This window comes from Lutra lutra, chromosome 8, assembly GCF_902655055.1.
Source record: "Lutra lutra chromosome 8, mLutLut1.2, whole genome shotgun sequence".
In the NCBI taxonomy this organism is placed as follows: Eukaryota; Metazoa; Chordata; class Mammalia; order Carnivora; family Mustelidae; genus Lutra; species Lutra lutra.
Genome location: NC_062285.1, coordinates 63,480,367 through 63,505,345, shown reverse-complemented (window position 1 = coordinate 63,505,345; position 24,979 = coordinate 63,480,367). Strand labels below are relative to the sequence as shown.

General features: G+C 39.1%; 1 protein-coding gene across 7 annotated transcripts in view; it reads left to right on the top strand.

Annotated features, from left to right (window-relative positions):
* Positions 1–24,979, top strand: part of TMEM117 (transmembrane protein 117) — a 515,843-nt gene that overhangs the window by 482,079 nt on the left and 8,785 nt on the right. For 3 of the 7 annotated variants that reach the window (XM_047742332.1, XM_047742334.1, XM_047742333.1), the window contains exon 6: positions 5,318–7,595. The exons of 1 other annotated variant lie outside the window; for it this stretch is intronic. In XM_047742332.1, the coding sequence (XP_047598288.1) occupies positions 5,318–5,964 (647 nt within the window). In that variant the 3' untranslated portion in view covers positions 5,965–7,595. Of the gene's footprint in view, positions 1–5,317; positions 7,596–24,979 lie in introns of those variants that run through there. 3 more of the 7 variants (XM_047742329.1, XM_047742330.1, XM_047742331.1) reach the window with 2 other exon arrangements.

Below are 24,979 nucleotides of genomic sequence, written 5' to 3'. Positions count from 1 at the left end.
CTTTGTGGAGCATGACTATTTCATGTATCTGCAACAGAGGCCAGAGTCTGGCCAAGCAGTGGCACTAATTCGGTAGGAAGGTGCCCACAGCACAATTCAATCTCAATGCTAACTGGCAACCCTACTGGGTTAAAAAAAAATTATAATTGCAAATCTGAATAATGAGAGGCTTCTTATATGATGGAACTATCAGTACTTTATACTCTTTTATCCTTAGTTGAAAAAATTATATTTTCCCCCAAATTGTTGTCATTTCCTATGCTAAGTGATGGTGATATTTAAAGAAGAATCCTTTTAAAACCAACTAGCCCAGGATCTGTAATCTCCCACAATGTGAAAACATAAAATTACCATTATAATATCATTTTTGACAATCGATAGGATTCATTAAAGGCACAAAATACAAGAGAGAGGTAATCCCACCAACACCATGCAGTGATTTCTCATTAAAGGAGACAGTGAACTATTTCAACAAGGAGATTAATAGAAATAATGTATGGATTCTTACCCTCCCTTCTTGCTGATTTACATTATGCTATGTAGTTGAAACAACAGGAGGAAATGCAAAATCTCTCCTGTGATTAATGCTGAAATACTAAACCTCTTGTTATGGTTGATTGTACATTCACAACAACACACTTGGGAAATGGCAAGAGAGCATTTCTGTTCTTTTCCTTTTTGTGTCTGATATCCGTTCCATGTGGGTTGTTTCAGGGACTCAAAATTATTTTTTATGGAAAACAGTGTTTCTCAGAATATACAATTCTTAAAGGAAAGCTTTCTCTGCATGAAAATTGTGTATTCCATCTTTTTTGCCCTAATGGTGAGATTTCCTGGCCCACCATAAAACGTTAAGCTTTAGGTGATGTTTATCTCACTGGATTCACCAAAGAGATTTTTAGGGCTGGGGAGAAACCTGAAAGATCAATAGCTCAAACCCCTCACTTGGTAAACGAGAACAGTGACACTGAGTTGTCTCCCATGATTTCGCTTTCCGGTTTGCCACATCTCATAGGGCAAAAGTAATTTTTTAAAGAGGAGAAAGCATTACAAAATTAACAGAACACCGTGTGGGAAAATAGAAGGAAGGATATTAGCTAAAGAGGAACATCATTCCTCTGTGCAAATGCATAAACGGGCCAGCAGTTTATGTCACGTGGGCTAGAAACAATCAAAAAGTAAGAAGAGCCATTTCTTCCGCATTTTACCAGCTTCAGGTTTCAGCTGACTAGCTTTGACAGGGGGTGGGAGGGGTATAGACAGTGCTACATCCACAGAAGAAAAGAAATAGGATGTCAGTAGGGAACCTGCCTCACTCTGTTCTCTCCCCTCTGCACTTTCCACCCGACATGGCCTTGTCTGTGGAGGGGACACTATTGGAGACACTATTACCTGTCCTTTAGCTTCAAAATCTATGTATATAATAAATGACCTATTCTCAGGACCATTCTCCTGCAAGTTGTAGACAAATTACCAATTGCTAAGAATTTTCTTTTTTTTTTTTTTTAAGATTTTTTTATTTGACACAGAGAGATCACAAGTAGGCAGAGAGGCAGGCAGAGAGAGAGGGGGAAGCAGGCTCCCAGCCGAGCAGAGAGCCCAATGCGGGGCTCAATCCCAGGACCCTGAGGCCACGACCCGAGCTGAAAGCAGAGGCTCAACCCACTGAGCCACCCAAGCACCCCTGCTAAGAATTTTCAATGTGTTAAATGTCCTGATTCACAAAGCATGTTTACATGTAACTACACGCTGTGTCCTCTTAGATAACTGGTTCAGTTATATCTACCCAGCGATGTCAGTGCTCAGTGATTCCTGCTATTTTATCCAAAGTGAGACATTTGATCACTTTTAGGATATATCTTTGTTAAACGTATGGTGACTAACACAACAATTAAAAAAAACCAAACCCTTACATGTTCTTCTCTCCCTCTATCACCAAGATCCTATATTAACTGAAGACACAGAAGAAATAAATTATAGAAATAATACTTTTTTTGGCAAACTTAATATATTTTAGAGAACTTACTCGAATATAACTTCTCATTTTATCCTCACAATCATTCTTTGAGGTAGTTATGTTGATATTATTCTCTATTTCACTGCATAAAAAATTGAATTCACATAGCTAATAGGGGTATAAGGATTTGGGGGAAGAGGACAGAATCATAGAATGAGAAGTCATCTGGTTCAGTTTCCTCAATTTGAAAATAAAACTATTGAGGTCTAGAGAGGTTGAACAGGTAACTCAAGGTTGTATTATTTAACTTGAGTGTCAGGATGAGATTCATCTGCTGATTTCTAGTCTGCAGTTTTTTGTGACTGTGATTCTCCCTCTCCCAGATCGGTAAAGATGTGTCAGAGAAGGGAGAAGATACCTAATACCTGATGTCGAGCAACACTTTTTAAATTTGCTCTTCTTCCATCTCATCTAAATATCCAAACTCCAGGTCATGTGAGAATAACATAAAGTGACTCTTTAGTGTTAACATGTAGTGGTCAAACTCACTCAGCACCATTCAACTTGTGTGAGGAAAATAATATATAAAGTTTGAGGAAGAGGTCCTCCTATCCTCAGGGTTTCTTTTTAATTTATTCAGTGTACATTCACTGCAGTTTTTATACTCTGATTTTCTTTTTCTCCTTGTCTGTTAACATTCTCTAAGCATCTGTTCCCACCAGAACAGCACCTTACTCCAAGCTCACTGAGCATTCCTTTCTTCTCCCTGATTCTGTGATGCTGCTTATCACAGTTTCTGATACCGTTACCCTAGATACAGGGACCACTTTATGAGGGACTGCCCTATTCATGAGTTAATAAAAGTGACCTAGAGAGTACAGGTTTCTCCGAGGGACCTTTGTGAGTCAGGAAGGTGATGGTCGGTCATACAGATTCAAGGACAGTGTGGCTTCACAGCACATGCAGTTTATAGCAAGATGATAAGTATGAATCTCCTGCAACAGGGAAGCACCTGAATGAAGCCCCTCTCTCAGGTTGCTTTCCATCATGGAAGCTCCCAACTCTTACCTCCTTAATACTGGATGAGAATCTCAGAACTTTTTCAATTCACTTGTCTCTCGTTCCTCTCCAGCTTTCTCTTCCTACAATATTCTCCATTATTTTCTCTCTCTCCTTTCACCCCTTTCATATCACCTCATCTTTTCCCACATGCTATTTTATGCTATGTCTGAAAGAAATGCACCATTTTCCAGACTGTTCTCTATCCTTCTTTTCTTTCAGGGACCACATGAATTGCTACTCCCTCCAAAATCCTTTCTGCAGATACTTCGACGGCCCTCAGTTTTTATTCCGTTTCCCCAACATCTTTGGTGTTTATAGTTTATATCACTCACCTGGCACCTCTCCGATGTGGCCTCTTTTTATTATTTATCTGTTGATGCCGCTGTTCTGTTTCCCCAACAAGACTGTGAGTTCTTCCCTGGAAGGCAGAATGGTCTGTGCTCAGCAGCTACTAAGGCATCCCACAACAGAGACTAGTACAAGCACAATAAATGTTCAATAATGATGTTCTCCTTTATGTTTGACTGAATTTCTCTGGCTTGAGCATTCTTTACTTCTTTTATGGTTGATGCTTAGTAAGAATCTGTTTTAGTTTTGGATATGACTCCAGGAAAGCAGGAGTGGTTAGAACTTAACAGTGCCAGATGTTACAGTTTATCATATATCGAAACAACATTCCCAGTGTTTCAACTTACCTTCTAGAGGGATATGTGAAAAAATCATTCCAGCAAGAGTTTCCACTACAAAGACTGTAACAATTGTAGGGTTGACAATTTCAGGACAGGCAGAGTTATAATTTCCAGTCAGTGAGTTTACATAAATTCTCCGGATGGAGAAGAATTGTACCTTCCCAAGCAAATGCATTATCATGGCTTAGGCAAGGCTTTGATGTTAATAATAGTAACAATTACTGGGTTTCTTTTATGTACCAGGCACTCTGTTTAGCATCTAATGATCTTATGAAATACTAACACTAGTAGCTTTAATAAGTATAATATTTTCTGCATATAAATAAACTGAGGTTTAGGAAATTTAAACAACTAGCCTAAGATCACAAAGCTAGTAAATTTTGGAGCCAGGATTAAAACTCTTCAGTTTTGTATATAGTAGCAATGTAAATATGTAAAAATGATGATAAAACACTTTCCTAAACTCTTCACAAAGTTATATTTTTATATAGCTATACATTGTTAGAATACATATTGCAAAATTCATTTTTACCATTCTTGGTTTAATAAGTTTGCCCAAGATTCTCTCTCTCTCGTTTGATACTTTATCTTCAAATACAAAATAAAATAAATTTGACATTATATATATATACATATATGTATGTATATATATTTATAACTAAACTTTTAGAACCCTTTATATGTATCACCTAATTTGCTATAGCAAACCTGTGAGGTGAGTACTACTATGTTATGATACACTTGATACTGTAAAGTTTGCAATAAATTGTGTTTATAATAAAAATTATGATGGAATCTAGTATCCCTTGAAAGCTTCCCCATAGTCTTTTCATTTGCAGATGTAAATTTATTTTTAAATTCATTATCATTAGATAATATGTCTCTAAACAATGTCTTACTTGTATGAAAATTTTAAATACTACAAAGAAATTGTAGTAGCTTAACAACCTCTCTAAATCCTGTCTTCTAAAGCAGTTTGTCAGCTTTGGTTGTATTTATATGTCTGATAAATGGATTCTGTTCAATGAGAATTTAATGCAATTATTTTAAAGTCTTGAATGCTCAAGAATTATTGATCTGAATCATATCAACTAATGGTTTAATCAACAGGTCACTTACAAACAGCAATGTGAATTCAATTGATATACTTGCAGTGTTTGCACTGTAAAATGATTTATTTCTTGCCTACACAGAATTATAAAACTGTAAGAGATGTTCAATCATATGTTAGACTTTTCTATGAATGTCATTAGAACTTTATTTGTAAACATTAACTGAAATGTTCTAGAGAATAACCTATATGGAATCAAATTTGAGTACAGCTGTGGTGCCTATCAAACAAGGAGGTTTAATCTGGTTAGTGTAAGTAGCATAAATTATTGACTCTGGGACCCACAGTCACATTTTCATGTGTCTAGAATACAATCAGGAAATATCTTTTGCCAATTCACTTAATGGCAGCATAGCCATCTTGAAAAATTGCTAACAGGCCTAAAACGTTAACAATTTATACTTATACGCCATTGTCTCCATTTTATTGGAGAAAGCCCTGTTGCAATTTTATAGGTCTTTGACTAATATGAAGTATTTCTTTTTTTTTTTAATGCAGGTAAATGGTTTAATTATGGAATTATCTTTCTTGTCTTGATTTTGGATCTTAATATGTGGAAGAACCAGATATTTTATAAGCCTCACGAATATGGACAGTACATTGGCCCAGGGCAGAAGATATATACAGTGAAAGACTCAGAAAGTTTAAAGGATTTGAACAGAACCAAACTTTCGTGGGAATGGAGGTCCAATCACACTAACCCTCAGACTAATAAAACATATGTTGAGGGAGATATGTTCTTACACAGCAGGTTCATAGGGGCTAGCCTTGATGTCAAGTGTCTAGCTTTTGTTCCAAGTTTGATAGCTTTTGTGTGGTTTGGATTCTTCATTTGGTTCTTTGGACGGTTTCTGAAAAATGAGCAAGGCATGGAGAATCAAGACAAGACTTACACTCGCATGAAAAGAAAATCACCGTCAGAACATAGCAAGGACATGGGATTCACTCGAGAAAACACACAGGCCTCAGTGGAAGACCCACTGAATGACCCTCCCTTGGTCTGCATCAGGTCCGACTTCAACGAGATTGTGTACAAGTCTTCCCAGCTCACGTCAGAAAACTTAAGCTCGCACTTGAATGAATCTACCAGTGCGACAGAAGCTGATCCAGACCCAACGACTTCGAAAAGTACACCTACGAACTAGATTCACTTACTTGGAAATAGCACAAAAAGCAACCTTGAGTGTAACTTTAAAAAAGTTAGTCTTTCCTTTTGTAAATGTAAAGTTTACGTAGTGTTAGGTGAAGAAACACAATGCCACAACGGTGCTCAACATGCTTTTTCTAGGACTCATTGTTTTCTATTTGTATTATAATACACGTGCCTACTTATATCTAACAGTCCTCTAGAGATTGCTTTTCACAATTGCACAAGCTATTTACTGACTTTACAGCATAGTAGAAGATTAGCTGATTACCCGTGTATCTGATGTTCAACCATAGTGGTGCCTTGAGACATTAAACTGTTTTTAACTGTACCAGAACCGAAGTGTGGAACAGTCCTCGAACCTACTTCACATGGGGTTTTTTGTATACAATTATTTTGATCTACACTTGATGTCTTAGCAGGAAACAGATATAGCCAAGATGTGGCTTAGGAAGTATCTCTTGTTTCTTATTCAACAGTGGAGTTTGTGACTTTGACAGTGGGATTGCACAGAGGCCTGGTGATTACCTTTGAATTTGTTTTGGCTATCTGCCAAATACAAATACTGATTCAAAATTCAGTACTAGGAGAATGATAATCCAGCATGGGTCACTACTTGTGAAATGTGGCTTCCTCCAACCAGTAATTGCAATTAGATGATAATACCTAATTATGTTTTCCTAATTAAAGATAAATTGCTACTTGATTAAAAATCCTGCCCTTCACCTATGAGAACAAAGGTTAAGAGGCACAGTTGGGTGAACTCTCAAATTTATTGGCATTTACACAAAGCACTAGAAAACCAAGGAACTGAAGTTTTAATCATGTGAGGGTTGTACAGCCTACTATCTACAATATTTGTACATCTTTCTGTAAATATGGCTCTGGACAATGAAAATTGAAAAACATATGCCAACCCTGAATAAGGGAACTCCTCTAAAAATCATGCAGCAGAACCTTGTGAGGTAGAAAAAGATGTGCATGAAACAACCTATTCAGTAGCTTGTTTTGTGTGTGCATTTTTTTTAAGAATTAAACATCATACATTAATAAATACAAATTATATATCAGTAATTATGTGATGTAGTTTTTTGTTTGTAATAAAGGGATTCACTTGTATCTTAGTTTAGCTCACTTAATTTTTTTTAACTTGATGCCAAATGAGTTAAAAAATGGAATACACCCAATGTGCTTTTAATTTTGTTCCATAAATTGTGATTACATGTTCATGAGTGGTTAAGGGGATATCATTTTAAGGCAAAATTATTTTTCTGTCATATACTGACATAGCTGTATTTTGTCTCTATGATTTTTAAAATATCTGTTTTGATCTGCTTTTAAGCTTGCAGCATGCTGAATTTAGCATGCATAACAAATATGCATTTATCTGTCATTTGAGAGCCAGCTTTAATAAACATCTTCCTACAACTGTTTACTAAGCAATTGGAACCATGCCCCTGCTGTTTCTTTTACCTTTAATAGCCATGCCTGGTGCTGCTTAGAACCATAAATATCTCTGACACTAAAGATGCAGAGCTCAAGCTCAGCATGGTAACCTATTGACCACACTGTCCGAAGAAACTTACCATGTTATTGCTTATATATGGTAACATTGGCCATTACCAAATTTGCACAGTATAAAACATTCAACTATTTTTTAAAATTTTATTTATTTATTTGACAGAGAGAAAGAGAGATCACAAGTAGGCAGAGAGGCAGGCAGAGGGGCAGGGGGAAGCAGGCTCCCTGCTGAGCAGAGATTCCTGATGTGGGGCTCGATCCCAGGACCCTGAGACCATGACCTGAGCCGAAGGCAGAGGCTTAACCCACTAAGCCACCCAGGTGCCCCAAAACATTCAACTCTTGACTCTAGGACAAGTAAATAATACCACCTAGGACTCTTTGTGTATTTTATTCTTAAAGTCGTTGTCTTGTGGAATGTAGAAGGAAGTTGATTTAGAAAGCAGGTGTCCATAATCAATATGCAGTCCTTATAAAAATATTAAGAATTTTTAGGTGGGTATTAAGGAAAAATTGGTTCAATGATGTAATCTAATTAGCAGAGGATGGGGAAAAAAAACCCTAGAGCATTATGCTTATGTGTTTCTAGGGACTGACTAGAAAAGCTGGCTATCAGCTGATATGAAAATATATCATTAAAGTTTCCCTAAGTTTTAGTAAAAAATAGAATAATTTCCAGTAAAGGCATTTTTTTCCAGCAATGGAATTTTAATGGCATTTAATTGCCTTTAAACAAGATCCAAATCTTTGAAGGCTTCCAATAGTTATGTATACCAATCTTGACATATTTATCTACCCACAGGTCTCCTTCCTTCTTTTGCTACCTCTTTTGGATAGCACATCACATCAGCACTTATACCAGCTATGGATAAGCAAATGAAATGAAATGAAAGTCAAAATCACATGTACTTATGTTTAGTCTTGAATCCTGAGTCATATACCAACAGACTATGACGCTACAGAGCTTTTTGAATACTAGACCTTTTGGACTATCAAGGGCATTACCAAAAAAAAAGTGTAGTAACCCAGGAAATGAAGAGTTAACAAAAGGATTAAAAAAATCACTAACCACAGATTCTAAAGAAAGCATAACAAATGTGATGCCTTAATTGCAGTGATGCTTAAGGACTATAAACAATTACATTTCTACTGTTCAATAATTACAGTATTTTCTTTCAAGCAGTATAGAATTTGCACTAATTTGACACAGTTTTAGCATCCTACATTATAGAGTACTTCATTAGTAGTTTAAATGGAAAATTAAATAAACACTATGAATTTATGCCTAATAATATATGCCTAGACATAAATCTCATCACCACATACCTGTTTATATTATATAACCATACTTAGTTATCTCATACTCTCCCCATGCTGGCCACTTGCATGCTTGCTTATCTTTTAGCACAGCTAAGATCACCAGTGAATCCTATTAGAAATGTTAAGAATTATTCCTTTTGCCCAAAGAGTCAGCCAGGCCCAAAATCTCCTTACTTTTATAGCATCAGATTTCACAATAAATAATTCCCACAAGCACTACTCGTTGACAGGACAACATCGAAGAAGTTGTGCAACACAGACGCTCAGAGTTGAGGATGGGGAGTCAATACCGCTGTCCTATCTCACAACTGGGTCCCCTAAGCAATTTTGGTACATTATTTGCCTACCCTGTGGGTCACCAACACAACACAATATGAAACTTGGGAAAGGTAATGCTAATAAATCACCCTTAGCTGTATATCCCTGTCACCTAAGACCTCAGCACCCCTTCATTGCTTATCACTGTCTTCACTCTGAACTGATCCCTATTTTAAATTAAAACTCTTGGCTTTGCAGCCACAATCTGGGTATTGTGCTTTTATTGGTTTCTTCCCGCTCACACTGTGATGGCTCACTACTCTATCCAGCCTGATTTCTTCCAGCTTTGCCCCTCATAATTCAACTCTAACCTATATTAGCTAGCCCTGCCATTAAATGGGGAGAGCAGGTCAATCAGTCTTGCAACAGGCAAACTGGCACTTTTTTCATTTATCCAAATTTTTATTTTTAAACATTTATGTGCATAGGGTTATGATTAATGGGAACTGATACAGATAAGAGAATCAAGGCCATAAACATTTGGCTTACTACCACTGAGACTAGACTAGAACTGAATTATAATCGGAACTAGAGAAGTTTAGATGTGGTATTTATAGCTCACAAGTCACTCTTGTTGAAGCTAACTGGAAAAAGAAGTGTATATTTATAATGGAAAGAGGTTAGGCAGATGGTAGAACATGAATGCAAGTCGCTGCCATGAAGTCTTGGAAATGGAAAATGGCAGTTTGAGTGTGAATGGTGTTTAAAACTGTGGGCAGGGGAAGGAGGCCTGTGGAACTTTAGCATAAAGTTATCGTGAGTCCAAAACTCCTACCTAATAGGAGTCCTAACAGGACTCAAGAAGAGATGTTCAACATATCTGAGGGGGTTACACAAAAAGGTTGGCTGGTTGATTGGTTTCTTAAACATTCTAGCACTCACATTGCTCTGTGTCTGCCCCAAGGAGAATGGTGAGACTTAGGAGAAGGGACATGGGGCCCATGAAACAAAGAACAGAGGTAGGTATGGGTGGGGTGGGCAACATGAGAAGACAAGACAAAAACCAACATGTAACATTCACAAAGACTGGAACATCCTTGAGGGAAGAACAAAGGTGGGGGCAAAGTCTGTAAACATTTTATCAGCATATAAAAGTTGACATCTTGTAAACAAAAATGTCTTCCAGATGCTTTATGACAGACATTCTGAACAATTTCAGTGAGAAACAAAATTAGTGTTATTCCTAATATGTGTAATATACCACAGGTATTATTTTTTAATAGTTTTTTTATTATTTAGTCACCATACAGTACATCATTAGTTTTTTTGTTTTTTGTTTTTTTTAAGATTTTATTTATTTATTTGACAGAGAGAGATCACAAGTAGACGGAAAGGTAGGCAGAGAGAGAGAGAGAGAGAGAGAGAAGCAGGCTCCCTGCTGAGCAGAGAGCCCAATGCGGGACTCGATCCCAGGACCCTGAGATCATGACCCGAGCCGAAGGCAGCGGCTTAACCCACTGAGCCACCCAGGCACCCCCATCATTAGTTTTTGATGTAGTGTTCCATGATTCATTGATTGTGTCTAACACCCAGTGCTCCATGTAATACATGCCCTCCTTAATACTCATCACCGGGCTAATGCATTCCAGCACCCTCAACCCCTCTAAAACTCTCAGTTTGATTCCTGGAATCCATAGTCTCTCATGGTTCCTCTCCCTCTCTGATTTCCCCCCTTCCATTTTCCCCTTCCTTCTCCTAATGTCCTCCATGTTTCCTTATGTTCAACAAATAAGTGAAACCATATCATAATTCTCTTTCTCTGACTTATTTCTCTTAGGATAATCTTCTCCAGTTCCATCCATGTTGACACAAATGGTGGGTACTCAACCTTTCTTTTTTTTTTTTTTTTAAAGATTTTTTTTTTATTTATTTATTTGACAGACAGAGATCACAAGTAGGTAGAGAGGCAGGCAGAGAGAGAGAGAGAGGAAAGCAGGCTCCCCGCTGAGCAGAGAGCCCGATGTGGGACTCGATCCCAGGACCCTGAGATCATGACCTGAGCCGAAGGCAGCGGCTTAACCCACTGAGCCACCCAGGCGCCCCGGTACTCAACCTTTCTGATGGCTGAGTAATATTCCATTGTATATATGGACCACATCATCTTTATCCATTCATCTGTTGAAGAGATCTCAGTTCCTTCCACAGGTAGGATATTGTGGACATTGCTACTATGAACATTGGGTGCATATGGCCCTTCTTTTTACTACATGTCTATCTTTGGGGTGAATACCAGTAGTGCAATTGCTGGGTCATAGGGTAGATCTATTTTTAACATCTTGAGGAAACTTCACACCATTTTCCAAAGTGGCTGTACCAACTTGCATTATCACCAACAGTATAAGAGGGTTCCCCTTTCTCCACAACCTCTACAATGTTTGTTGTTTCTTGTCAATTTTTGCCATTCCAACTGGTGATTTGAGTTTCCCTTATGGCTAATAATGTTGAACATTTTTCATGTGTCTGTTAGCCATTTGTATGTCTTCTTTGGAGAAGAGTCTGTTCATGTCTTCTGCCCATTTTTTGACATGATTATCAGTTTTTTGGGTGTTGAGTTTGAGGAGTTCTTTATGGATCTTGAATATCAGCCCTAGTGTCATTTGTGAATAGCTTCTCTCATTCTGTGGGTTGCCTCTTTGTTTTGTTGACTGTTTCCTTTGCTCTGCAGAAGCTTTTGATCTTGATGAAGTCCCAAAAGTTCATTTCACTTTTGTTTCCTTTGCCTTTGGAGACCTGTCCTGAAAGAAGTTGTTGTAGCCAATGTCGAAGGGGTTACTGCCCATGCTCTTCTCTAGGATTTGGATGGATTCCTGTCTCACATTGAGGTCTTTCATCCATTTTGAGTTTATCTTTGTGTATGATGTAAGAGAATGGTTGAGTTTCATTCTTCTATACCTAGCTGTCCTATTTTCCCAACACCATTTATCGAAGAGACTGTCTTTTTTCCACTGGATATTTTTTCCTGCTTTGTTGAAGATTTTTGACCAGAGAGTTGAGGGTCCATCTGGGCTCTCTACTCTGTTCCATTGGTCTTTCATTCATAATTTTATTAATTTGGGTCCTTTCTCTTTTCTTTTGGATAAATCTGGCCAGTGGTTTATTGATCTTAGTAATTCTTTCAAAGAACAAGCTTCTAGGGATGCCTGGGTGGCTCAGTAGGTTAAGCTGCTGCCTTTGGCTCAGGTCATGATCCCTGGGTCCTGGGATCAAGTCCCACATCAGGCTCCTTGCTCACCAGGGAGCCTGCTTCTCTCTCTGCTTCTGCCTGGCACTCTGCCTGCTTGTGCTCTCTCTGTCCTTCTCTCTCTCTGACAAATAAATAAATAAAATCTTCAAAAAAAAAAAAAAAAGCAAGCTTCCAGTTTCGTTGATCTGCTCTACTGTATTTCTGGTTTCTAATTCATTGGTCTCTTCTGTAATCTTAATTATTTCTCTTCTTCTGCATGGCTTAAGCTTCATTTGTGGCTTTTTCTCCAGTTCTTTAAGGTGTAAAGTTAGTTGATGAATTCGGGATTTTTCTATTTTTTTGAGTAAGGCCTGGATGGCTATGTATTTCCTCCCTAGGACCACCTTTGCCGTATCCCATAGGTTTTGGGACCAATGTATTTTTGTTCTCATTGGTTTCCATGAATTGTTTAAGTTGTTCTTTGATTTCCTAGTTGACCCAAACATTCTTTTTTTTTTTTTTTAAGATTTTATTTATTAATTTGACAGAGAGAGATCACAAGTGGGCAGAGAGAGAGAGGAGGAAGCAGGCTCCCCGCTGAGCAGAGAGCCTGATGTGGGGCTCAATCCCAGGACCCTGGGATCATTACCCGAGCCGAAGGCAGAGGCTTTAACCCACTGAGCCACCCAGGCGCCCCCTGACCCAAACATTCTTAAGCAGGATGGTCTTTGGCTTCCAAGTGTTTGAATTTCTTCCATATTTTTCTTGTGATTGAGTTCCAGTTTCAAAGCATTATGGTCTGAGAATATACAGGGAATAATCTCAGTCTTTTGGTATCTGTTGAGACCTGATTTGTGACCCAGTATATGGTCTATTCTGGAGAAAGTTCCATGTGTGTTTGAGAAGAATGACTATTCTGTTGTTTTAGGGTGGAATGATGCAGTGTGTTATTCAAAGGTCTTGTTTGTTTGTTGATTTTCTGCTTAGATGATCTGTCTATTGCTGAGAGTGGAGTGTTTAGGTCTCCTACTATCAGCATATTATTAACAATACTTCTCTTTATTTTGGTTAACAGTTGGCTTATGTAGCTGGCTGCTCCCACGCTGGGTCCATAGATATTTATAATTGTTAGATCCTCTTGTTGGATAGACCCTTTAACCATGATATAATGCCCTTCTGTATCTCTAACTACAGTCTAGGCTTAAAATCTAATATGTCTGATATGAGAATTACTACCCTAACTTTCTTTTGAGGTCCGCTGGCATGAAAAATTGTTCTCCATCCCTCTACTTTCAGACTGGATGTATCCTTAGGTTCAAAATGAGTCTCTTGTAGACAGAATATGGATGGGTCATGTCTTTTTATCCAATCTGTAACCCTGTGCCATTTAGGCCATTCATGTTTAGAGTGATTACTGAAAGATATGATTTTATTGCCATCATGTTGCCTGTGAAGTCTTTGTTTCTATAAATTTTCTCTGTAAATTTCTGTTCTATATCACTCTTGGGGTCTTTCACCTTTTATAGGACCCTTTCCCCTCAATATTTCTTGCAGGGCCTGCTTGTGGTCACATAATCTTTCAGTTTCTACTGGTCTTAGAAGCTCATTGTCTCTCCATCCATTCTGAATGATAGCCTCCTGGATAAAGTATCCTTGGCTGCATGTTCTTCTCATTTAGTACCCTGAATAGGACTTGTCAACCCTTTCTGGCTTGCCAGGTCTCTGTGGACAGGTCTGATGTTATTCTGAGATTCCTCCTTCTGTATGTAAGAAATCTCTTCCCCCTTGCACTTTCAAGATTGTTTCCTTGGATCTAAGATTTGCAAATTGTATGTCATGGCATCAGTCTGTTCTCATTGATCTTGGGAGGGGTCCTCTCTGCCTCTTGGACATGAATGCTTGTTTCCTTCCCCAGATTAGGGAAATTCTCAGCTACTATTTGTTCAAATATATCTTCTAGAGCTCTCTCTCTCCACACCCTTATGGATCCCAAGAATTCTGGTATTGCAACCTTTCTTTGAGTCACTAATCTTTCTCAGTTTGATTCCTTGGGTTTTAATTTGGTTTTCCTATGCCCCCTCAATTTCCTTCTTCTCTATCATCTTATCCTCTATCTCACTAATTCGTTCTTCTGCCTCATTTACACTGGCAGTCAGAGCATCCAGTTTAGACTGTATTTCATTCATAGCATTTACAAGTTCAGCCTGATTAGATCTCATTTCTGCCCTTAGAGATTCTATATTGTCATTAATATCGCCTAGATATCACCTTGATAACTGCTACTCTGAAGTCAATTTCTGACATCTTGGTTATATCTATATCCATTAATTCTGTGGCAGAGGCCACAGCCGCTGAATCTTTCCTTTGTTGGGCATTCCTCCTCTTAATCATTCTGTTGAGGGGTAGTTGAGGGAAGGTAAAGAATCCAAATTATTGACGGCAACCCAAGCATGATGCACTCATTTTATAGGGACCTTAGGATTGTTGGCCTCTTGTTCTTCCAGCCTGTCCTCTAGGGGAGGGGCCTGCCATGTTGTTACTCAGGCAACCCTATTTGGGCATTTTGCCCTGCCCCGTGTGTGTTGGGGGAATGGGCTCAATGAAAACCGGTTTTGGGGGGCTTTTGTTTTCTGGCGGCTTTCCCAGGCAGCTTTCCACTTCTCTTCCTAGAGTCAGAGCAGAAGTGACCATTTGCACACCTCTGTCTCAGAACAGAGAGATCACTATTCTTCACTGAGCTTCCCAGGCCACAATGTCTCCATTTCTGTCTGTGCTACTGAAACTTCAGCATCCTGGGTTATGTGCCCCACGGCAGGACTCCCAGCCCTTTCTTCCAGGTCTGGGCACGTCTTTGTCATTTGTGCTTCTAGAACTGCAAGCTGCCAGTTTGCACGTGTGCCCCCGAGCTCCAGGTTTCAGCCTTGAGGGGCTGCCCTAAAGTACTTTCCCCACTGCTATTAGTCTGCGAGTCTGTGCCCAGTCCCCAATGTGGGAGGCTTTTGTGGTCCGGCGCAGGATCCTGGAGGCTCCCTCCCCCTTCTGTTATCTTCTGATATCTGCCTGAAGAATCATGGTTCCCTGCTTCATACCCCAAGACCACCTCTGGAGATGTTCTGTTTGTAGAGATCCAAATATATCTTCTTACATCTCAGGCTGATTTCGTGGGTGTTCAGGATGGTCTGGTAGATATCCAGCTCAATTTAGGGGACCAGCTCAATCCCAGGACCCTGGGATCATGACCTGAGCTAAAGGCAGACGATTAATGGCTGAGCCACCCAGGTGCCCCTAAGTTACCGCATTTAATTCTCACATTAACCACTGAAGGTAAATATGGTTAATTTTACTTAACAGATGAGAAAAACTAAGATGCAGATAGGTTTATTAATTTGCCCATGGTCAAAAGGCTGACAAATAGACTTAAGATTTGAACTTAGATTTATTTAATTCCAAAGCCCCATTAATTCCCATTATAATCTTCATTAAGATCCATTCAAACTATAGTATCCCTTTCAAACAGGATCTTTTGGTGAGGATGATCTGAAGAACATTGTAAAACTGTTCAGATGTTTGATTTCTAGTAACTCTTCTCTCTCAAGAATCTGAGCCAAATAATTTCTAACAGGTGTCTGGATGGAATTTACAAGTTACATCTTATGACTGAAACAGATAAGGTTGAATTAAATGACAGAGCATTCAGTTCATTGCCAAGTTTTCTGATTTAAACTACATTTATAAACCCACAACACAGATTTGTCCTGACACAATTTCCAGCATTGGAATTGGCTTATTTCATGACTTCACTTTTCCTGGGGGAGGGAAAAGAACTGACCTCTTTTGAACACACCCCGGGTAAATGTCAAAGTGGGGGATAGGTAAGAATATTCAAACAAGGGGAAAAATGATTCGTTAATGGACAGATTTTTAAAGCATAATTTGAATAGGGGCTCTAGAAATGACTATATTTTGAAGAAACCATCCAAATTTTATTGTTTTTAAAAATCGTCATCAAGGTGAGCAAACTGTATTGTGATAGACAAGCACTGATTCTGTAAACATGTCCCTTGAACACTATAAACCTTAGTTTCTTATCCTCCAAACAGTAATACGTCACAGAGTTTTGAAGAGGGTGAACTAAAACTCTTTGTGGACGAATTCTGTAAACTGCAGTGATTTGTGCAGATCTGAGGTAATATCACAGGTGCGGGCACCCATCCCCTCAGTGTCCACCTTTCAATGGAACCCACTTGGTTTGCCTTCAGCATCAGCTCTTGGCTGAGGCTACCATTGAACACAGTTAGGCTGTTTGCTCCCAATTTCCTCTCTTCTGAGCTCTACAAACTACAATGTTAACACATTTCACTTTGAACAGGAGTTCAGATTCCTTAGTTTAAAGCAAGTGGCTAAGTTGTCTGAAATCAATGGTGGTAATCCCTTGGAGATGCTGGGCCAAACTTATTTCTCAAAGTTTTCTCTGCTCTAGCGTTCTTAAATTACTTCTTTCCTTTTATGATTGCTTTAGCAGCTTCTCTTATCAGGACTCTCTCATTGTGCCAGTAATCCACCACCTTTCAAAAATCCTGAAGTGTCTTCAGCATTTCAAAGAAAGCCGACAGGCACACCTGAGCCCTGCACTTCTAGATCGTCCCAGCTGTATTTGGATGCAGTCAAGAAAGCCACTTTTAAATCAGGGTGTCACTCCAGTCTTGCCTTTTAGGAAGAGCCTACCTTCCTATACCATGGAATCCAGGCAACACCTCAGCCATACCATGGTCATTTCAACAATGACATATTAAAACAGTATTGTGGTTTTCCATTCAGAGTATAGACTTATTTGCTTTGAATACCTTATTTTATCTGGATAGTCCAGGTGACTTCAACCTAACCACCCGGGAAAATGTCTGCACTTAAAAATAGTCACTCTTGACTGAACCAAAATGTGTAAGGTGAGACAAAGAGCAATAACCAATTCAGGAAAGACAACTCTAACAATCACTATTCAGATTTTATAATGATTAAATTACTATAAAATTGCCTTTGAACAAATTAAAATGTTCTTGAATTTGAAGAGAAATATTTAGAATTTTCAATATGCCAGAAAACTGGGAGGCTCTGTCATTTGCATATCCAGTGGTCTCTTTCCAGTGGAGACAGAGTGTATCCACTTTGTGTCTCATCAGTCTACTCTCCTGTCATTATTACTGCCATGCAGAGATCTCCTCATCTCTTCCCAGGATAACTGCAGTGCAGTCTTAACTGATCTTCCTGACTTTCACCTGTATCCAATGCAATCCATTTTCTATATTTTTATCAGAACAGTCTCTCTAGGGTCTAAATCTGAACATGTTACTTCACTCTTTCAGTTACCACTTATTGCTCACCAGTGGTGTTTTATTTTTTTGTTTAAAGATTTTATTTATTTACTTGAGAGAGAGAGGGAGAGCATGAGTAGGGTGAGGGGTGGAGGGAGAAGCAGACTCCCAACTGAGCCGGGAGCCTGATGGACATGGGGCTTGATCCTGGGATCCTGGGACGATGACCTGAGCCGAAGGCAGATGTTTAACCAAATGAGTCACCCAGGCGTCCCTCACCAGTATTTTTAATAATATTGTCTACTACTTCAAATTCCCAGTAGCTTTACAATAAAATTTCCTCACTTGCTCATGTTGCAATTAAATTGGGCAACCCCGGGTGGCTTTCCATACAGTGACTTGAGGTTTCAAACATATTCCATTTAAGTGGGTCCTTGACTCTGGGATCTTGGTCTTCTGTGTATCCAGCTGGCTGATGAGGAAGGAGAGAAGGCAAGGAAGATCCTATAGGAAGTTTTAGGAACATATATGAAAGTGACATATATCACTTTTTGCATTCCCCTGGGCAAAGTTCTGTTGCAGGGTCTAATTGCAAATTATGGCAGAAAATGTCATTCAGCTCTGTGCGCATAAAGAACAGGTAACAATTTGGGAAATTTCTAGTCAGGGGAGTATTTACAAAATATATACCTAATCAGGTCTCACACCTGGAAGTTCCAGCTCAGTGGTTTGAGGATGGAACTAAAGCTGAGCTGAGTTTTGATTTCTCTTGGTGATTTCCTAACAAACATCAATTCTGATAAAATGCTGAATCCTGTCTCATACTCAAGACCCTCTGACTTCTTTTCTGCTTTTTACCCCCAATGTCCAATGGGTCTAATCATCTAGCCATGTTTAACTACTCACTGCTCTTCTAATGAGCTACTACACCATTTCACTCTGCTATTGCTCATATCTTCTGTTTTGAATCCCCCCTTTTCCGCCATGACCCCCAGGATAAACTCAAGTATCACCTCTTTTAATAAGTCTTTCTTCACGTTCCAAAGAAGAACTCACTGCTCCTCTATTGTGTTCCTATATGACCTACCTTTTATCTATTCTAGTATCTTTAACATTCTATTCCTCTATATATTTACATGTCTGTATCTTTTATTAGACAACAATGTCCTTGATTCTGCCTATAAGGACAACTTGAGGTGGTGAGAGGAATTATACATTAATTGCATCATACTTTCTAACTCAATAAAATTTGAATGAAAATGTATATAAAGAGTGAGGCAATGTATTTAGAATTGTTTCATTTATGTAGCGTGGCATGCTCAAATTCTCTGATCTCTTCCATTATGAACACTGTAGGGGAATGGCCTGTGACAATAAAATCAGTTAAGTTAGGTAGGAGACAGGATCATTACTTACATTCTGTATGGGGAATGAGGGGACTATTAATCGGGGTTCTCCACAGGGTCAGAACCAATAGGATGTGTAGATACAGATATAGGAGATGCAAATAGATATAGATATAGATGAAGGTTATTATGAGGAACTGTCTCATGAGATAATGGAAGCAAAGAAGTTCCACATCTGTCCTCTGCAAACTATAAACTCAGAAAATTCAGTCTGAGTCTGAAGGCCTAGAAACCAAGGGAGCCAATGATATAAATGCCAATCCAAGGACTAAAGAAAATGACATGTCCCAGCTCAACAGTGAGGCAGGGAAAAAAGGACCAAATTCCACCTTCCTTTGCCTTTTGTCCTTTTCAGGCCTTTAATGGATCAGATGATCACAATCATATTGGGAGGGCAGTCTACTTTACTGAGCTCACTAATTCCAATGCAAATCTCATGCAGAAACAAGCTCCCCGAGACACACACAGATACACTGTTTAATCTGGATACCATAGCCCACTCAAGTTGAAATATAAAACTAACCATTGACAAGGGGTAAGGATAGCAAATTTTTAAAAAATCTCATTAAAAAGAAAGGCCACAATCAAGCCAGAAAAATGTATCCAAATTCTTCCTCAAGTATGAGAGTCTCAAGACAGGTACTAAGAGCCAAACCAGCACAAAGCATGAGAGATAATTTTAAAAAGAGGAGCAAATCAGAGTGGCAGCTGGAAGTCCACCAGTCTCATTCCTGAGATGGGATGTTATATCCTTGCCCAACTTTCAGCTACTTCTACTACATATTTGCATTGACTGGGTAGACAGTTACATAATCACTGATTGTGTATCCTGAGATACCAGACTTTCAGGAAAAAAAAAAAAATACTACTTCATTCTACATAATTTTGTGAGGTTGCAGCTCTATGAGGGAAGACTCCAAGCGCTCAGTGAATCCATGGGCAAGACTGAACAGAGTGAAGAGAGATGATGCAACTGCTTTGCAAGATTTACGTGTTTTCTGAAAGCCAAAATTGGAAAATAAACACAAGTCAGGAACTCTAAAATTCAAATACTGTGATTATAGCTGTACTTCTATAACTTGTATCTCTGCATTCCTTAGAAGCCTATTTACACGTTGAAAACATAAATCATTCCTCCCATTTGAACTACATAGTTCTTGTAATCAATTGCTTTGAGTCAATGTTTAGAATTATTCATGAAAGAGTTATATTTTAATGGCATTTGATGAGAACCAGCAGCAGCATCCATTAATTTGATTAGTTTTGTATGGGCTGAAAGAGAAAGCTGGCACATAGCCCTAAGTGAATCAATAGTGTGGGATCTAAGTGTGAGTATCCAAGCCAACTTCACCAGCCTGGAATCCAGCACAGAATGGTGACTTGGGGGGAGGGCAAAAATGAGGGAAGACATGTCTCCTGTCCTCTCTATCTCCTTGCCTTTTTGTCATCAGTCACATCTTACCTCAAGGCAGTCTAGTAAGCTATTTTCCCACTCCATCCCACCCTTAGCCCTACTCTCTGCTGTCCCTTTCTGAAGGACAGAACAGAGACATTTTTTTTTAACCTAAGTTTTTAAATATGTGTCACGGCCCAAGCCCCAAAACAGAGTAATAAATCTGGACATTGAGGAAACCAGGAACCAGGGCCAAAGATTTAATTTCTCTGTATGGTTCATCCACTTGAAAAGGTCAAGGAATAGCTGTCCAAGAAGGCAAAAAATGCTCTTTATCCAAGTGACCCAGTGGGAGGAGTGGGGTGGGGGAGATAGCAGACACTGCTGAGCTGTCAAGGTACTACCATGGTTCCAGAGGAACCTGATGAATTTGAAGCAAAAAAACATTCCTAGAAGAGGCCCAAAGGAGGAGCACAGTGACAGCCAGAGCTGAGGAATTGAGGAATTTGTATTTTGTGGGCCACTGGGCCTCCATTTAAGTGGTGCGGGATTCAGGGCAGGATCCCAGTAGAGCTGGACTGCAGACAGAAGACCAAGGTGTATTGTAGCCCCGCCCACCAGACACACCATATGGGGCAAAGTAACAGGTAAATACCCACCAAACTCCACAAACAGGAACAAATCTTACTACTAAGGATGGGGCTCTAGAGACTTTACTGGATTTTGGTAGAGGTCACTGGTGACTAAACAAAGCTGAACCTACAGATATAATAATGTTCTTATGTTCCCTCCAGGCCCCCCAAAAAGAAAAGAATTGAAATAATGACAGAAAACAATGCCTTGCTAAGGCAGGAAAGATAGTATTTGCTTTTACAACAGGGTACTTTCAAAAAACAAAACAAAACAAAAGCAAGCACAGAAATCATTTCAGTACTTCTCATAACATAATTAAATGGTTATTTAAATGCGTGATCATATGTTTAAAGTATATTTCTTTCTCTAAGTTTTATAGGCTCACTCCTATCTCTCTGCTCCTCCTCTCAGATGGGAGAGGTGGCCAGAGGTCAGACTGTTGACCACAATGACTCTGTATTTTCTTCCGAAGATAATGAGAAACTTCTGAAGAATTTTAAGTAGGAAATGGTACCAGTAGATATAGTGTATTTCTTTAAAAAAAAAAAAAATCACTGACCAAAAAAAAATAGATGTCAAGACCACATCAAAACAATAAGATAATTAAATCAATTTAGCTTTGACTTTGGTGTCTTTAGGTCCCCTCTCCACAACTGGACAAAATTACTCACCACTTGCTTGAATGAGGATGACACACAAAACAGGCCCTGTTTCAACTGGGGTTTTAATTTTGTGTGCTAATAGGGAAATGGTGGCAAACGTGGGTGGGGCCATCCAATACAAGAACCTCAGAAAAGGCTTCTATAATTCAGATCTTTGTGGGGACTGAAAGGTTATCTGCAAAGATTTCAACTCTTATAATGAAGTGCAATAGGTACTGTTCTTTAAAAGTTAACCTAAGCCTAGATATAAGGAAATAGTATGTCTGGGTTTACATATACAGTTGACATATAAAAAGTAGAAAGGTATTCCTGTGTTTCAGTTCCAGATCTGGGCCACTGCCTTAAAACAAAACAAAACAAAAACTTAATTCCGTAAATACTTATAAAAACAAAACAAAACAAAACAAAAAAACCAGCAACAATACCAACAAGTACCAATACTTCATGACTTGCGGTGAATGTGAAGATGTGCTTCCCAGATCACCTGCGAAGGACCTGCTGCCCAGCCGCAGGGGACATAGTCAGAGGTCACCTCCAGCTCTCAGCACCTCAGAGTCAACCTCAGCTACAAAAAGCTAAATTGCCCAGGGACACACCTTTCTTGGAGCAACACAAACACATTATGTTCTATCTTAATCAGGAAAGAGTATCAGAAACCATTTATATTCACATGGATCAGACAAAAATACTTGTTTATAAAGTGTTTTCCAGGAGTATCTTTACATCAAAACATAGTCCAAAGAAATCCAGATCATCTGGGCATCCTACAGAATGTCATACTTATTCATTTTATCAATGAAACTGTGTTTATACGGGCCAATGAGCAAGAGATGGCTAGCATACAGAAGATCTTGGTAAGAAATATGTGTCCCATAGGGTAGTATATGGGCCCTGAAAAAATTCAAAGGCTCGACATAGTCATACATTTTTTAGGGATCCAGTGGTTAAGAACATACTGAAAGTTCCCCTCCAAATTAATGTATCTTGTACAACCTACCACAGAAAAGGGAAACATGATGACGAACGGGCTACATTCCATATATAGATATGCAGCTCCTGGCCATATAGCAGGCAATTAAAAGGATCCAAGCCTAGAACAGTAGAGGACTCTAGCAGGTCCAACATGAGGGGCAAGCAATTCTGCCACCATATGGACCATAAGATCTGAAGACCCTATAGTATTATTGGAGGTATCAGGGGTGAGAAAAGAGACTGAGTGGAGTTTGTGCCATGCCCCACTGAGAGAATCTTAACCCAAGCCCCTGGGTTTCTGGAGCAAGACTACGCCCTCTGTAGCAGAGAATTATACTGCTTTTTGAAAAACAGCCCCTGACATGGAACTAGTCCCTGGCAGAGATGGGTCACCTCACTGTGCTGTGCCACATGACCATGTAACTCAATTGCTCCTTATGGGCTGGGTACTGTCAATCCCAGTCATAAGGATGGGCAGGTCGAGGAATAGTTCATTGTTAGATTAAAGTGGTACATCTGGTATCAAGCATAAGTAGGACCAGAGAGCACACATAAGCTACATGATTAGGTAGGCCAGATCTCTCCATGACATCTACTATGGACTGAAAGGACTAAAACTCCTATGTTGAAGCTTAACTTCCATCATGATGGTACTTGGAGGTGGGGATTTGGGGAGGTGATTAAAATGAGGTTTATATGGGATTTGGGGAATGGAGCCCCTATGAGGGAATATGCGCCTTTATGAGATAAAAAAATCCAGAGATCCATTTCTCTGCCATCTGAAGATCTTAAGAGAAGATGGCTATCTATGAACCAGAAACTAACCCTTACCACAACCAGATATGCTGGCACCTGGTTCTTAGACCTCCTGGCCTCCAAAAATGTGAGAAATAAATATTTGTTGCTGAAGCTACCCAGTCTATGTTTGCTTGTTATAGCAGCCTGTACTAAGATAGTATCCATCTCTACTATAATAGTAAACGTCCTCTTACTCATACCTTTGAACATATAGCAGATACCAAATGAATGAGTAATACAGAAGGGAAAACAACAACAACAACAAAATAAGCTTGGTTTATGGATGGCTTGGCTTGGTATATGAGTATCAGCTGAAAGTGGACAGCAACTCTATTATGGCTCATTCAGGGATGGCCTTAAAAACATTGGAAAGAGAAATTCTTCCTAATGGTCAGTGCTTTGGTTGGTTTACCTGGTTATATACTTTGTGTGGAAAGAAAAGTCACCCAAGGTTGGAATATATATGGACTTACAGATTGTGGTAAGTGGCCTGGAAAGCTAGACAGAGGTTGTAGAGCATATGAACGTACATGAGAGGCATGATCACAAAATGTGAAGGTCTTTGTGTCATATGTCCATGCTCATTACATAAGAGGAATTAACTAGGTAGACAAAATGACTCAGCAGTTGATGTCAGTCTCTACCACTGGACACTCTAGGCAAAACAACAACAACAACAAAAATATGACATATTCTGCCTTTGCTTTCTATGTTCTTGTGTTTCTGTTTTCAGGGAATTGCTGAGGCTGATGAGTCAGCATGGCAAAAAAATTAAGTAGGAATATACAAGAACAGGCAGGCTAGATTGGCAGCTTCTACATGAAGAAACCAGAGCTACCTACTGAAAACACATCATGTTGTAAAGGATGTTTTGTCTGTCATAATCCAGAGAGATTTTTTAGCAAAATCAGTTAATTTATGCTCATTAAGACAGCAAAAACAATCTGTCAACCTGACCCTCTCCGCCATCTTTCTGTGAGCCTTGGGGCTATCCAAAAGCTATGGGGAGACCTGCCTGCCTGACAGCTGATTAGTAGACTACTTCAGTGAGCTGTGCTATGAATAGGAATTTTTAAATAAGCAAGTAAGCTCTTTCTCCATTGTGTCTAGGTGCTATAAGACATCCTAAGGATATTGGGATACTTTTAAAAAGATCACATTAATTAAGAAATACTGGATCAGATGTCTTCTTGCATCTAAAAACATGTTTATTGCAGCATCTTGAGACCAAAAAGCCAAATATACAAGATTAGCAGAGGAACAAAGAAAACAGATCCACAAACACAGTCCTGTTTTCACTGCACTTTAATATTACCCTTGTTAAACAGATACAGAAAAAATCTGATCATCCATGACAGGTGGGAATTCATTTATCCTAGAATCATAAGGGCTGATGTGGCAGTGGTGGATATTCCTTACTTGGTGATTAGGCAAGCCCTCCGCATAGGTACCTCTTCCAGTGTGGTCATTTGAAGAAATGACAAGCAATACTTCCACGGGAACCAAATCTGATACTGA